Below are 15831 nucleotides of genomic sequence, written 5' to 3'. Positions count from 1 at the left end.
CTGAATCCCCCTCCTGCCACCTCCAGGATAGCGGGGTCCCGAGTCTCCGGTGAATTAGAAGATGCCTGTGCACCCTTGGAAGGACTAGCTGGTCCCGGTGGGGGCTCCCGGTGCAGCAAGCCCAGCCCTTCATTTGGGGCAGTAGGACCCAGGGGCGGGAGAGCGCGCAGAGAGGGGCGGGAGCCGGGGCGGGGCGGTTTGGGGGAGGAGGTTCTTGGCTTTTTTTTTCCTTTTTAGCGGAGCTGGGGCGCCCTCCGGAAGCATTTCCAACTTTCCAGAAGTTTCTCGGGACGGGCAGGAGTGGGTGGGGAGATCCATATATAGAACCCGAGCCGCGGCAGCGGACGGAGAGTAGAATCTTGTCCGCAGCTGCAGAGAGTGACGGGCGTCCGGGTCCAGGTGAGGGGCCGGGGCGGCCTGGGGGCAGCCGGGGAGCGAGGCGGGGCAGATGGCCCCAGGAGGGCTTGGGGCCCTTAAACTGGAGTCCTTGGCATTTGGGAGCACTGGGGAGGGGCCTTCAAAATCGGGGCGCTGGATGGTGGTGGAGCCTGAGGGCGGGGGCAGAGAACAGGCCCGGCTGGGGAGTCTGTGCACCGGAGGAGCTGGACAAAGTGCAGAGCTCCTAAAAGTGGGAAAAGGCTGGTGGCGGCAGACAGGACGGAAGAGATAGGTTCCAGCCTCTTCTGCAGGGCTTGGGCCCGCCAGCTTCGCCCTTGGAGGTGCCGGCCTGGAGGCCTGGACGCCAGCATAATGGATTGGTGACCCAACTGCTGAAGCTTGTTGGGGGTCATCTGAGAGGTGAAATCCCGCTGGCCTTTGCTGGGTGGGAGTCTTGGCGCTTTAGGTCCCTATACCAGGGAGGAGTCCCCACTGGTGGCTGCATTTCTGATCAGCAGTGGGTGGCAGCTGAAGGAAGGGCCTGAGCACACCACTCTAGCTCCGAAGGGTCTGCACCCCTAGGGTGAGGGAGGGATGACCAGAGAGACTTGAGTCACCTCCTGTTCTGCCCACCCCCTTGGTTCCTGAGGAACCGCAGGGTTAGGCTTCCCTGCCCCCAGCGCAGGGACATTCCTGAGGCGCCTGGAGAGGGGGAACAAGAGCACTTCCAGCCTGGCCTGAGGACCTGGCCCCTCCTCTTCCCGGTTTCCTGCTGGTCTGTCTGGGCTGCAGGGCCCAGATGGTGGTCTGGGGGAAAACTGGGGGTTTTCGCTGCCTGGAAGTTTGACTGGGACCACACCCTTCTGTTTTCAGAGGGTTCCTGTGCCCATCCCCCCTTCCTGTCCCCTCTTTTGTCTCTGGTCGCTGGGATTCCCAGCGGAGATTTTTTTATGTGTTCTGGCAGTGTAATAGGACACCACATGCAGTGCTCTGGAGGGCTCTGAGTTCCGGGAGGTCGGAGCTCTGCATTAGGACCCTTGCTTTTGTCTGTGGGACTGGGGTGACCGCTGCCTGGGGCTTGGTTTCTCCCCTTGGACCAACCATGAGGCGTGCGACCTCCAGTGTCCCAGTAATTCAAAGAGGGGTGCCATTTGGGGGCTGGGCCTGGCAAGCCCCTGCTCCCCACCTTCTCTGTGGGGGTCCCAGCCTCCTCATTTTTCTGTTTTCTTTCAGAATGAAAAAGGCAGGCATTGACTATCCTCTGAGGCAGTTTCAAGGTACTTTAGACCCTTCCAGTGTTGGAGACCCTGTGGTGGTCCCAGCATCACCTCCCCTTCCAGTCCCGGCTCCGTCCAGCCAGCTGTGGGCACAGCCCTGAGCCAAGTGATCTTCTGTTTTCCTTCCTGGGGCTGCAGATTATTTCACCTTAGCCTTGGGGCTGGCATTTCCCCATGGCAAGATGGGCTGTGCTGCGGGAAGCTGGCTGGCTTGCAGTGGCTTGCCTTCCTGTTCCTGGTGCTGGTTTAACAGGGCCTGGCCGCTCCCTGCAGAGACAGAAATGCAGATGCAAAACCAAGGCCGGGGAGGTTCCTAGAGTCCCTAGAAAATCTGTGGCACCCCTAGGATCTAAGTCCGAGTCTCTTGCCTCCCAGCCTGGAAGCCCCCCTCTGCTGGCCTGCAAAGATAATTCAGCCTCCTGCCTGCCACGTCACCATCACTGGGAGCAGGAGCTGTGTGGCCGCCAGAGAAACCCAAACCAGTCATCTGGAGCCCTTTTGAGAAGCCCCTCCCAGCGTTTGAGGTTCTGGCTGGCTGGGGGCAGGGGCTGTCAAGATGGTGGCTGCCACGCGGCAGCCTAGCTCTTTCACTGCCTCCCAAGGAAGGCCATGCTTGTGGCTTCTGCAGCCTGCCTGAGCTCTGCCACTGGTTATCTGGATTAGAGATGGCCTTTGAGAACGGTGGCCATGTGCTTATTGTCCTAGCATTTGTTTCACTCTCTGGTTGCTTGTTTGCAAGGTAAATGGTACGGTCACTTTGCCTTTGTGGTCTGAGGCCTGGTGGGGAAGGAGTCAGGGCTGGAAAGGAAGGGGCCTGGGGCCTAGTCTGGGCCTCAGGACCCCCATCTCCTTGAACACTTTGCTTCTTTTTCTGCATGGCACCTTCAAGGTCCTGGGGAGGGCAGCAGTGCAGGGAGGTGGAAAGGTCCTGGGTTTATAGGATGCCAGCTATAGAATCTTCCCAGGAGTCCAGTGCGCTCCCTTGGCAGGCCAGAGTCCCCATGGTTTTCCACCAGGATTTTAAATTTTCAGTTTTTCTTGGGGAGTGTTTGGTCGCGAAATTTGACCTGCCAGAGCAGTGGAGTCTTGGCTTCCACCAGGGTTCCTCCTGATTCTTCCTTCTGTCCTGTCCTGTCCTCTCCTTTCCTGCTGCATGGAGAAGAGGGGGAGAGGATGGAGGGCAACCTTGAGACCACAGAGCAGATGGCCTATGTGGCGGGGAGTGTATGATGGGAGGACAGAGTAGGATCTAATGTGGCTCCAATTTCTGGGGGGAGGAACACACAGGATGACCAGCCCGTGGTGATGGGGGAGGGGGCCAGTGCTCTGTTGAGCTGTGACTCATCTCCAGTATCCTGACCGAGCTGCTCTCTCAGGAAGCCCCTCTCCTGGTTTCCAAGGAGTTGGTGCCAGGAGCTGTTGTCCTTGGATTTCCCTTTTGGTCCAGGGCCTGTGCACAGGTATGCAAGTTAAATTCTTGCGCCCTGAGACCTAGACCCTTGGTGCTTGTAAAAGGAACACAGCAGTGTGTGTGTGTGTGTGTGTGTGTGTGTGTGTGTGCACGTGTGTGTACACTCATTCAAGATCTCCTTAGGGGCAGTGGAGTGCAGCATCTGAGCTCTCCAAATTAATGAGTGACTCATTAACATCCCGAGCAGAGTGAGAGGTGTGTGCTGGGGGTGGGGTGGGGCACAGGCCTACCGACCTGTCCCACATAGCATCCTTTGCTTGAACACCTGGGCTTCCTGCCGCTCCACAGGGAGCTCAGCTGCTGCTTTTTCTCACTGGAGAAAGGCCCTGAGGTTTATGTGAGATCAGAGCTAAGCTCTGTATAACAGATGAGGACACCCTGGCTTGACTTGCCCAAGGGGCCCTGTTTTACCTTCACTCAGGAATAGCTGGGCCCTGTCCTGTCCAGACATTGGGAATGAACCAGATTGACGAGGCCTCCTGTCCTGGAGAGCACATTCTACTTAGGGGCAAAATAGATTTATAATAATCACCTGAGTGAGTGTAAGTGTTGGGTGTACACTGCAGGAAATTGGTAGGGTGGTCTGTTGGTGACCTGCCTGCTGTGAACCCGTTTTAGTTAGGGAGGTCAGAGAAGGCCTTGGGGAGCCTGGCAGTCCTGGGTTAGGCCTGCGCCCCCACACCTCTGTGCCTTTGCACCAATCTTCAGGGGGATTTGGTGGCAGCCAGAAGGCCGGGGTTGGTGGCTGGGGTGGAAGGCATAAGGCTTCAGGGCCACTCTCTGCGCCCTTTATAGGTCCCTTGTGGTGCACACAGCTCACCTTCCAGCCATGCGCTGCCTCCTGCTACTTGGTACCTTCAGCCTCCTGGCGGTGGCCCTGGCGGCCGAGGTAAAGAAACCGGCAGCGGCCGCAGCTCCGGGCACCGCAGAGAAGCTGAGCCCCAAGGCGGCCACCCTGGCTGAGCGCAGTGCCGGCTTGGCCTTCAGCCTGTACCAAGCCATGGCCAAGGACCAGGCGGTGGAAAACATCTTGCTGTCACCCGTGGTGGTGGCCTCGTCGCTGGGGCTGGTATCGCTGGGGGGCAAGGCGGCCACCGCATCACAGGCCAAGGCGGTGCTGAGCGCGGAGCAGCTGCGCGACGACGAGGTGCACGCGGGCCTGGGCGAGCTGCTGCGGTCACTTAGCAACTCCACGGCACGCAACGTGACCTGGAAACTGGGCAGCCGCCTGTACGGCCCCAGCTCAGTGAGCTTCGCTGACGATTTTGTGCGCAGCAGCAAGCAGCACTACAATTGCGAGCACTCCAAGATCAACTTCCGGGACAAGCGCAGCGCCCTGCAGTCTATCAATGAGTGGGCGGCGCAGACCACGGACGGCAAGCTGCCCGAGGTCACCAAGGATGTGGAGCGCACGGACGGCGCCCTGCTGGTCAATGCCATGTTCTTCAAGCGTGAGTCCAAGACAGGGCAGGGCACATGGGGGGCGGTCCCTTCTCTCAGGAGCCCCTAAACAAGCCTTGCTCATTGAATTCTTCACTGTTTTTATTAAATACAACAACCTTCAGAGGGTGGACTGTTACCAAATCCTTTGTACACCCTAGAAGCTGGGTACAAAGAGACAGCCAGGTGTCTAAAGGAATGGAACAGGGATCCCAGCCCTCTGAGCGATTCCAGATGTGCTCCTACCTGCCGTATTTCATCAAATCAAAGTACTGTCGCTTGTGTGTGTTGGAATTGATAAAATTCAGTGGTCAGTTCTGCCTCAGCAGTGAGCTGGAGAAAGGCACCTTTTCTTTTTTTTTTTTTGGTTTTTCTCCGGTACCGCGAACCGAACTCACGACCTTGTGCTTGCCAGGCAGGTGCTTTTGCCGCTGAGCTAATCCCCAGCCCCAAGGCACCTTTTCTTGATAGCATCCTCCTGGGCAGGTAGTGTTACCCTCATGTCACAGGTAAAGAAACATTTTGAAACCGAAGCTCAGTTCTGCCACAAGCTGCCCAGTTTCCAGGTCACGTTGCATGCCGTGGAGTTGCTAAGTGACTGCAGCAGCTCACTCAGGCCTGCGTGCACCTCCTTGTTGTGCAGCTGCTCCAGGCTCGGCACTGTCTTGGCCTATGATGCGGTGGCTGCCTAGCCCCTCAGCAGGACCAGCCCCAGCTTCAGTTTCCTTACCTGTGGAAGGAGGTAGTAAGTTCAGGACTGAGGCTGAGGGATGAGTACTGAAGATTAGATCTGGAGTTGGTGGATATGTTAGGACCCATGTGAATGGCACTGTTCTCACAATTTCTGTGAAGATGAGGTAACCTGCTTTACAAATGTAGCCAAACTAGGAGCGGGGAGAAGGTCTGACAGCCAGTCAGGAGCTGAGCCTGAATAGGAACGCAGGTCTACTTGTGACTAAACATAAGGCTGAGGCCACTGCCACACATACATTGATTTTGATCACCTTTGCAGCCACACAAACAGAACTTGCAGACAATAATGAAGGGTAGTCACAGGGAGCTCCTAGCCTAGGGGACACCCCCACTCCGCACTTACCATGTCAGGTTACCATGTCAGGTGGAAAGCCCAGCTCAGCGCATTTCTCCAGCATGACATGTACTACCCAGGTAGTAGACACAAGTGGCTGAGCTGAGGTAGAATGAATTCCTTGTCATGTGGGACAGCTGGGTATGGCTAGAGAGAACACCCTCAGCAAATCCTGAGGGAACATGTGCTCTGAGGGACTGAGTGCTTGGGGGTGATGCTTGCAGCCTGACCCATAGAGTGGCAGAGATAAATCCACTGAGGTTTTCTGCTTTCACTGAGGTCAGAGATGAATCCAGAGTAGGCAGGTAGGGTGTTTGTGGGCTGTGAATGTATGTGGGGATGTGAATCTCTAACTCGGCGCTCTGTCCCCGTACAGCACACTGGGACGAGAAGTTCCACCACAAGATGGTGGATAACCGTGGCTTCATGGTGACCCGCTCCTACACTGTGGGGGTGACGATGATGCATCGGACAGGTAGGTGCCTTGCAGAGCAGGGGGCCCAGGTAGGGGTCCCATGTGCTCAGGGTCTGGCCTGCCCCCCCCCACACAGTGTACTCAGTGTCCTCTGCTCTCTGTCAAGGCCTCTACAACTACTATGACGACGAGAAGGAGAAGGTGCAGATCCTGGAGATGCCCCTGGCCCACAAGCTCTCCAGCCTCATCATCCTCATGCCCCACCACGTGGAGCCACTCGAGCGTCTGGAGAAGCTGCTGACAAAGGAGCAGCTGAAGGCCTGGATGGGGAAGATGCAGAAGAAGGCTGTCGCTGTCTCCCTGCCCAAGGGGGTGGTGGAGGTGACCCACGACCTGCAGGTGAGGCTGGGAGGGGGCTTGGACACTCTTCTCTTTGCTAGGGTGACACTGGAGAAGAAGTGTGGGCCCTGCCCGTGGACAGATGATAACAACAGCAGCTAAATACAGCTGGGCACTTGCTGTGTCCCTGGCGGCCTTCTAAGCACCTCATATGTGTTAATTCTCATAATCCTCAAAATAGCTTCTCTGGGGACGATCATGAGCAAGTTGGCAGATGAGGAAACGGAGGTTAAGTTTCCTTAGAAAGGTGACTTAGAGAGGTTGAACAACCTGTCTACAGTCACTCAGCCAGTAATTGGGACGTCTTGCCTTTAAGCCAGCCCTTGGTCCCTGCTATTACTCACCAGTGATAAGAAGACTGGTCCCTGGGTGGTGGGCAGAGGCTCAGAGAGGATCGGTGACTCCCTAAAGGCTCCCTGGCTTGTAAGCTCCACCCCTTACCAGGAGAAAAGTTTCATCTCATTCTTGCCTTGGCTGCCAGAAATGGTTCCCTGGCCACGAAGCACCCTCAAGCAGGAAGTCCAGGATTGTGGGGCAGGCGGGGATGGATTCTGACTTGGTTTTCTGGGTCTCCATGTCGTCACCTGTGAAGCGCAAGTGGAAGCCCCTGAGGGTTGCGGTGAGAGTGAGAGCGGTGTGCCTGGCGCACAGTGGGTAGCCAGGGAGTAGCTGTGCTGTGGAGGAGCAGTCAGCGTGGTGAGGGCAGAGGGTGAGGACGAGTGCTGTGACCCCACCTGACGTCTGGTCCCACAGAAACACCTGGCCGGACTGGGGCTGACTGAGGCCATCGACAAGAACAAGGCGGACTTGTCGCGCATGTCAGGCAAGAAGGACCTCTACCTGGCCAGCGTGTTCCATGCCACTGCCTTCGAGTGGGACACAGAGGGCAACCCCTTCGACCAGGACATCTACGGGCGGGAGGAGCTGCGCAACCCCAAGCTGTTCTATGCCGACCACCCCTTCATCTTCCTGGTTCGAGACACCCAGAGCAGCTCCATGCTGTTCATTGGGCGCCTGGTGAGGCCCAAGGGCGACAAGATGCGAGACGAATTATAGGGCCCTAGAGCATGCAGGGATGGCAGGAGGCAGCCTGAAGGCTCCTGAGACACATGGGTGCTACTGGGGAAGGGTACTACCAGCCTTGGGTATTCTACGGGGTGGGGGTGGAAAAGGACCAGGGTTCCCATGTGTCCCAGTGGACCTGCCCAGCTAGAGTCCACTCCGCATGGACCCGGGCCCCCAGAAACCATGATGCTGAGCCCAGAGACGCCACACACGGTGGGAGCTGGGTGTCTGATCCTGCTCTATCTTCAAAGTCCTAGATCCAGCCTTCCTCAACCAGCCAATCAGTGTTCCTATTTATAGCCAGGTGCTTTCAAATCTGTGAGACCATTGAGCTAGGGGGTTGGCCCAGCTACCACCACCACCACCACCTCAGCCCCACCTTGGCTCCCCAGACCTCTCCCAGCTTCCCTCAACTACAAAACTAGGTGCTGTAGCCCCTGGGACCAGGCACACCCAGGATGGCTTAGGTCCCAGTAACGAGTGGGAAAAACAGCTCGAAGGAGGGGCTCCTAGGCAGACCCCGGTTAAGAATTGTTACATGGGGCATCATGGGGATGAACGTTTTATGTTTTCTTTTTTTTTTTTTTTTTTAAGTTTTTCAAAGATGGGAAGGGGAAACATGAGCCTTTGTTGCTGTCAAAATGAGAACTTATTTGTACAATCATTTTTTCAATAAAACTTTTCCAATGAAATTTTGCTGGAGCATGGAAGAAGCTTGGGTCAGGAGATAGCCACATCCTTCGTCCCAGGGGACAAGGTCTCCTTCAGTTTAGCTCACGGGAGGCCCTGTAATGCTGGTGGGTTAACTGCAGACAACGCTGTGGGGTTGGCCCCGGAGTGCTCCCTGGAGACACATGGCCCTGGCAGCCCCAAGGGACAGTGCTGACCCCCCCAGCCTGGGCACCCTGGGAATGCTGTGCAGGGCCCTGGTCTTTACCCTCTAAGCTTTCACTGAGCTGAGGTTACAGTCTCTCATTAGCATGTTGCCTGCCTTTGGGCTTTGGAGACAACAAGCTTGTGGGATCCTTCCCTTCAGGCACTGTCTTTGTCCTTAAAGCTCCAGATACCATTGCTCAGGAAGGGAGAGGGATGCACAGGACAGGAGACCTGTGGCCAGCGATGAGAGGAAACCAGATTTGAGCTCCATCTCTGCTACATGCAGGCTGTGTGATCTTAGGCAGTTCACTCCCCGTCTCTGGCCACTTCTCCATATTTCCCTCTGTTAACAGCTCTGCCCTAGAGGTCACTGGTCTAGGGAAGGGCTCCCTATTTTGTCAGGCAATTTGGCAGAGTCCCCCTAGACTTAGATGGGGTTGCATATGGGCCAACTGATTCCTGTTATCACTCCATGGAGTTTTACCAAAACTGGTCAAGGGTCCAGGCCTGTTCTGTGCTGCGGACTCAATAAATTAGATCTTTACCCTTACGGGGCTTTATCTAGAGGTAGAACGGTAGGTATACTCAGGACTGCCTGTGCTGCAATTGCCTGGAGCATCCTGTTGTCATGCAAGTGGCACTTTCATCACTGCCTCAGGGCCTTTGCACAAGCTGCTCTTTCAACCTGGCAAACAGTTCATGTAGATCTTTTCAGGGTTGCTGTTGTCACTCTGGATTCATGTCACCTACTCAGAGACCTTCCTGACCACCCAATGTAACAAGCCCCTCTCCCACTTCAGCCTCTTATTTTCCTTACTTTTTAGCCCTATGACATTACCCACACCATTTACTGTAGGCCTTTGCTGTCTGCCTCCCCCCTGAAAATGAATGCAGTATGAGAATAGAGACCATGTTTGTTCATTGCTGTCTACCCCACAGCTAAATTCAGCATCATAACATATAAGGCACTGAAACATTTGCTGAGCACATGAAAGGGCTGTTGTGGAAGGAAGGGAATCAGGACTTCAGGGGTCCAGAGGAGGAAGGGATGGCTTCCAGAGAAATGACAGGTGGGGTGCCTTGAAGGGTGAGTGAGCATTTCTTGGTCAGAATAATGCTTTTTGCTTTTTCTGAAACATACTTTCCTTGTGTAGTTCAAGTTGGCTTTGAACTTTTGGCCATCCTCCTGCCTCAGCCTCCCAAGTGCTGGGATTATAGGCGTGCACCACCACATCCAGCTTTAGAATAATGACCTAATAATATGCCAGTATTATTTTTGTGTTTTGCTCCTAATGTCTGCCGAATACTGGACATTCATCGTTTTATCCAAGTCTCCTAGCAGCTTGGTTGGGGGGCGGGGCTTATCCTTCTTTTATATGTGACATAACTGAGGTTGAAAGATGCTTGGGGCCTCTGGGATGTGGCTGAACTGGGGTTCAGTACTGGTCTGCTGGGTAGCTGCTCCTGCCTCCACTATGCACGAAGCGCAGGGCAGGAACTGACTGCGTCCTGATCACAGAGGTGCACACACCCACAGTAGCCCAGCGAGGTGGGAAGCCTTGCTTTTTGAGAGATGATCTCCCTGTGTTACCCAGGCTGTCCTCAAATCTCTGGACTCCATGATCCTCCCTCCGGTGTCCCCAGGACCAAACCCGGGTCTCCGCCATCTCTGACATTCGGCGTGCAACAGCTCCCCCACCAGGTGGGAAGGGGCAGTGAACAAGCCGGCCCGGGTAGGGTCGCGCCGATCACACGAAGGGAAACAGCCTCGCTCCTACCTCCCGCGCAGGTTAGAGATCTTCTTGCAGCTCGCATCTGTAGCTCTCAGCAACAGCTGTCCGGTGCTGCTGACGTGAGGGCAGCAGTGCGGGTGGCGGAAGGAGCGGGGAAGAGTAGGTGGGTCCGTCAGGGACCTCCCGCAAGGGCCGGTCACCGTCCCGAGCCTTTCCCGCCGCCTGGAGGCCGTTGGAAGAATCACCTGTTCTCACCGCTGCGCTTGTGAAAGCTGCGGACAGATGATGAGCCTGTTGGATTTTGAGGGCCCCAGATGTGGGTGCAAACGGGGGAGTTGGGGATTAACTTCTTACTGAGCACCTACTGTGTGCTTGGCACTGCCATGTATGATCCCATCAATTCTCAGAGCTTCCCTAAGGAGTAGCTATCACTGTCCCATGTTACAGGTGGGAAAGCTGGGGCCCAAAGGGGTGAAATGACCAGCCCTCAGCCACCCTGCTAGTCAGTGACGTCCTGGCCCTCATAGGAACTCAAGTCTGGCTGTGGAGGAAGGAGAAGGTACTGATATGTGTGAGTTCCTCGCTGCACACTTTATCGGGGCAGTCACCAATGGGGTTCTATATCATCTCCTCCCCAGTCCTTGCAGCGCGGGATTATTGTCCTCCCTCTGAGACGCCAGCTACAACCTCTTCAAGGGCAAGCGTGGCTTCTTCTGAGCTCCTACTGCTCTGTGGGCACCTGGCACAGTACATACTGCATTGTCCCTCTGCATGCTCTCGGGGACACTCAGTCCTGCATGTGTCCTGCTTCCCTCTTTCCTCCTTTCCCTCAGTGTGACCTGGGGATGTCTGCTTAGCGCCACCACTCTCGCCTCCCAGGTCTCAGCTGTCAGGGGAGCACTGAGCTCAGGCCCCAGGCTGGAGCTTCGTGCCTGCAAGATAAGGAAGCGTCTCTGCATGTGCAATGCCCGGGCTCAGAAATGCCCAGCTTGTTGCTTCCTTTCCCCCAGGTCAGTTCTTCATTTACCCATCTCAGCACACGTCAGAGGGCACACTCAACGGGGTGGAGGATAGGAGAGTGCTAAGCCGCATTAGATGGCTTATTAAGGTGTGAGTTTAATGCTGCAGCCACCAAACCACCTTGTCGCTTTATCCGTTGAACTCAGAGCACTGCTAGGTTTTAGGTGATACTGAGGCCATTGATCTCAGGGGACGAGACCGGAGACATGTCCTATGGTCTAGTGCACCCTTAAGCTCTGCTTCGCTGTGCTGTCTTGCAGCCACAGTGCCTGCTCATTTGCCTGTTGACACTGCTGCAGTCCTGCCCGAAGACCTTGAAATAACCTTGTTTCGGAAGCTACCCGGCAAAGCGTTTTAATTGGTTGTTGCTGAGTAATGAGCCACTGCACACTTTGCCGTTTAAAACAATTTATTGTTCTTTACAGCTCTGCGGGCCTTGTCTGGGTTTGCTCATTTGGGTATGCTCACTAGGCGCTCAGCTAAGCTGGGACAGCTGCGGTCCTGAGCCTCTCTGTTCCATGTGCTCCTTCACTCTGGGTTCTGTGGGCTCAGTGGCCCTGCTCGCTGGGTGACTTCCTCCTCCAGAACCTGGAAGACCCCCCACTTGAGCAAGGCACCCAGAAGTATATCTGTAAGGGGGCGTCTTTGAAACATGTTGGTACTTGTTCTCCACAGGCCAGGGATGCAGGTGAAAGATGCTGCCATGGAAATGGGCTCCATGGCTACAGTGGAGATGATGGGCTCTCAGGGCAGCAGCACTTGACTGGGCAGGATTTCAGGCCTTAAGTGCCAGTCGGCATGGTCTGTCCTATAGGTGTCTGTTATGGCTGGTATCCAGATGTCCCCCCAAAGCCTCGTGTGCTCATAGGTGGGACTTTTTGGAGGTGGCTGGATCTAGGGTGCGAGATACTGGGATTAAGGGTATGTGGTGACTAAGTGGATTTAGCGCAGTTCTGAGTGTGGATGACGGAAGCCTCACTCTGGGTATGATGGCACCAATGAATAGGCTTATAACGTGGATGGAATATAAAGGGAGAGAAGGAAAGCTGGCTTGCTGGTGCTGTTTATGCTTCTCAACCTTTGGGCTTTGGGCTTTTGTGTATTTTGGACAACATATATCACATGTTGGTGTGCTCCTCTGATCCATTTGCTGAGTAATTTACTGGCTGGCAGCTTTGAGTGGACCCAGAGCAAGTGAAGTCTTCCAGATGGTCCAGGCAGAAGGCCAAGCAGCGCTGTCACACAGCCCTGATGACTCATGAGACCCAGAGATGACTTCAGAGTCTCTGGCTGATGGGAAAGATGTTTGAATCCGCACAAACCCCAATAGAAGAATCACCATCGGCTTTGCAGGGCTTAGGAGCAAAGTTCAATGCTCTTAGACGAGCAATCGTCCCTCTTTTGAGGAAGAGCTCTTGGCTCAGTGCTGGGCTTAGCTAAGAAGGGTCCCTGTGTGGGAGACACCAAGGGGCTATGAGAGTTATTGATGCCTGTTACATAGTCTGCTTTTCTGTCAGGTATACTTGGGTGTTTGTGCTCAGTGAAATGTCAGTGAATCACAGAGCAGGTCTGGAAGCACACTTGATATCTCCCCTTATTTATCCTCTGTTCACTGTAGTTGGCTCTGTGCTCTCCACTCAGAAGGGCTGGCCAGATCATCAGTGATCTCTTTATTGCTAGTTCAGTGGACATTTAAAAGAGAAAAAATTTATTTTAAACTAGATGTGGTGGTAAACACCTATAATTCCACTACCTGGGAGACTGAGGCAAGAGGATCCCAAGTTTGGGGACAGCCCAGGAAACTTACTGAAATCCTGTCTCAAAATAAAAAATATAGGGGCTGGGGATTTAGCTCAGCGGCAAAAGCACCTGCCTGGCAAGTGCAAGGTCGTGAGTTCGGTTCCCGGTACCGGAGAAAAACAAAAAAAAATTAAAAAATTAAAAAAAAATAAATAAAAAATATAAAATTCTCGGATGTAGCTTAGTGGTGGAACACTTGCCTACCATATGTGAGGCCCTTAGTGTAATTGTCAGTATGCATAAAACAAAAAGAATTATTGCTACAATGAAAAAGAGACAATAACAAGTATTGGTGAGAATGTGGAGAAAATAGAACAGTCATACACTGCTGGTGGGAATGTAAAATAGTGCAGTCCTGGCCCATGGAGAATCAGCACCAAGCCATAGAGGCTGTCAAGTAGGTGGCCTGAGATGGAGAAGGGATTGAAAAGTAGATGCTTTGGGGGAGCAGTGGCTTGGCTTAGGTAACTGAGGGATGTAGAGATGGCAGGATCACAGGGCCTCTGGGGGGTGGGTAGGGCTGGATGTGGCTGGCTACAGAGGTGCCTGGGAAAACTGGGTAAGCTCTGGAGATTCCTGGCCAAGGCTGGTATACAGGAAACTGAGTTTCCAGGACCCTCCCGGCTTGGGCTAGGGGCAGCCATAGTGAAAATCTCTGTGACTCTTCTCAGGACAGCCTAAGCCTCTGGAATTGTAGGAGTCCTAGAGACAAGATGAGGCTCTGGGGACATGACTAATTTCAGATTTCCTGCCAACCCTGGCAATGAGGGGAAGGGGCTCCAACTGTGCTTAATGTGATGTATCAAAATAAAGACAAGTGACACATTGTATACCGTGAGCACCATTGTTATAAGCAATCACAGATTACAATATGTTTGTGGTAAAGAGGGGGGACACAGAAGTAGAGAAAAAGCAGGCAGATCCTCCACTTCTTTAAGTGGGAACAGTGAGTGGATCGAAGTGATGAATTGGAAGGGGGATGGGAGGTGAGTATGCAAAGGGTTTCCAGGTTTCTTGCTGAGAACTACGTCAACCTTGGTATATTCCCACTCCGCTCCTCGAGGCCTGGATCCCCTCTGCAGCAGACTCCCACAGTGACCTCTAGTACCACCTGGCTCCTGTCCTGTCCCTATCTCCACGCACTGTGTCCTGCTCCCCCAGTGCATCACAGGTGCCAAGGCAGTGCTGGGCACACAGCAGGTGTAAAGGGAAGGGGTCCCTGTGTGAGAGAAGGAACAGCATCTCTGCCTTTCCCAGGACCAGCCATGGGGCCTCACTCCTGCTCCAGAGAGTGAGCAGGGGCTCCAAGACCTGCCTGCTCGGGTGGCTCCAGCCTTCACCAGGGCAGTGGCAGAGTACTGGATCCAGCTGCCGGCCCTGCAGTCTCCACAAGTAGATTCTGTCCCCTGAGCCAGCAGCCGGCAGCCTCCCCTCCCAGAGACACCCCACCCTGGCACTCCAGTGGCGCAATTGGTTAATGTGCGGCACTCCACACATATCCGCAAAGGGAGAGCTGGAGACGGCATATGCTTTGCAGGGGCTGAGAAGTGACTGACGGAAGAACCAGACCATCAGTGAAGTCCGTATCTGAGAAGGGCCAAGAGAGTGCAATCCATCTTCCGCCTTCCCCTACCTCAGCCTCCTTTCCCTGCAGTGAAAAGCGGGGCTCTCAGGGCTGGATACTCTATGTGGAAAGGGTAGGGGGACACAGCTTGTAGCTCGGAACTCCGCACCTTGCAGTTCACCCCTGAGCCGGCGGACTTTTGGCTCAGGATCTTGTCCCTTGTCAGGACCCTTTCACAAATGAGGATATTGACTGGGTGGGGCCAGGCTCCTCGCAGAAGCTACCAGGTCTAACACCAGCCTCAGTACTCTCTGTACTTACTCTGCCAGCTCGACCCTGTGCATGATTGTCTCCCTGTGGGGTTGTTCTCAGCATCTGAGGGCCCTGGTTCCTCCTTCCAGCCTTTCTCACCGTTCTCTGGGTGCTTCTCTTCTGGTCTCTGAAAGACTCCAGAGCTGTGAACTGGGCCACTTCTCCTTCCATTCTGATGCTGACTCTGAGGGGGCGCAGCTTCCCCCATGGAGCTTCAGAGCTACATGCACAAGGCCACTGTCCCTTCAAAGGTCCACATGGTGGCTGCCTGCACATCTGCCTCTCGGTGTCAGGGTTAGAAGGAGAACTGAGCGGAGGAAAGAAATGCCCACACAGCAGTTCTCTCAGCAGGGCCTCAACTTGGCCTTTTCTTGTCTTCAGGTCCCTGACTGGGGGTGCTTATATGTCAGCAATTTCTGGGGACCACTAGAGTGTGTGTGTGTGTGTGTGTGTGTGTGTGTGTAGCTGGCTGCTGGGGGTAGAGTCCCAGTGCTATGGGAATGGGGTGAGGAGGCTGGCCTGGGCCAGCTGGGTGGATGTGGAGAAGGACATTCTTTAGCTACTCTTTCAATGTATTGCCTTAGAACTGACCAATCCATGATTGTTGGGTTCCGGAGGAAGTCTAGCAAAAGCATTGGTGGAAAGGAAAAGATTACAGAACCTGTGTCCTTGTGGAAAGCCATGGGGTCAACACTAAATGCTTTGCTGAGACATGCCCGAAGGAATGATAACATGATGGCTAACTAAGTCAAGTCTCATTCCTATGATAATTGAGTTGTATTGTCCTTGCTAAAATGGTTGATATCCTCCCATTTACCCAGCTGCTTCCTTTGTTCTTTCTCAATAAAAGGTTACTGAGATTGGCAGTTGAGGCTGTAGTCCAAGAGGCTGTAAGCCCCCTGATCCCAGAATTACGCCTGTCTTGTTTTTCTTGTTTCTCTTACTTTTCTTTTCATCTGCGGGTACCTTGTTCTCTGGACTGGTTCACCCTGGA

At 54.3% G+C, this 15831-nt stretch overlaps 1 protein-coding gene across 3 annotated transcripts; it reads left to right on the top strand.

Moving 5' to 3' along the window:
- Positions 1-240: 240 nt before the first annotated feature.
- On the top strand, positions 241-8224 carry Serpinh1 (serpin peptidase inhibitor, clade H (heat shock protein 47), member 1, (collagen binding protein 1)). 3 transcript variants are annotated; one of them, XM_005379885.2, is made up of 6 exons: positions 241-399; positions 1612-1655; positions 3922-4577; positions 6030-6128; positions 6235-6467; positions 7221-7523. In XM_005379885.2, the coding sequence occupies exons 3-6, from the start codon at positions 3956-3958 to the stop codon at positions 7521-7523; spliced, it is 1257 nt and encodes a 418-aa protein (XP_005379942.1). In that variant the 5' UTR covers positions 241-399; positions 1612-1655; positions 3922-3955. The 3 variants fall into 3 exon arrangements, with proteins under 3 accessions (XP_005379942.1, XP_005379941.1, XP_013367518.1); XM_005379884.2 differs by lacking the exon at positions 1612-1655 and having other exon boundaries at positions 242-399; XM_013512064.1 differs by lacking the exons at positions 241-399; positions 1612-1655 and having other exon boundaries at positions 3956-4577; positions 7221-8224.
- Positions 8225-15831: the final 7607 nt, after the last annotated feature.

Source organism: Chinchilla lanigera, unplaced genomic scaffold, assembly GCF_000276665.1.
Source record: "Chinchilla lanigera isolate Chin_1 unplaced genomic scaffold, ChiLan1.0 scaffold00013, whole genome shotgun sequence".
Classification (NCBI taxonomy): domain Eukaryota; kingdom Metazoa; phylum Chordata; class Mammalia; order Rodentia; family Chinchillidae; genus Chinchilla; species Chinchilla lanigera.
This window is presented reverse-complemented; position numbering and strand designations above follow the sequence as displayed.

Excerpts from the sequence above, each read along its gene's own strand:
- Serpinh1 (XM_013512064.1), top strand. The coding sequence starts at position 3,956 with ATGCGCTGCCTCCTGCTACTTGGTACCTTCAGCCTCCTGGCGGTGGCC. Across the intron at positions 4,578-6,029 it reads CAATGCCATGTTCTTCAAGC|CACACTGGGACGAGAAGTTC; the intron begins GTGAGTCCAAGA and ends GTCCCCGTACAG. Across the intron at positions 6,468-7,220 it reads AGGTGACCCACGACCTGCAG|AAACACCTGGCCGGACTGGG; the intron begins GTGAGGCTGGGA and ends CTGGTCCCACAG.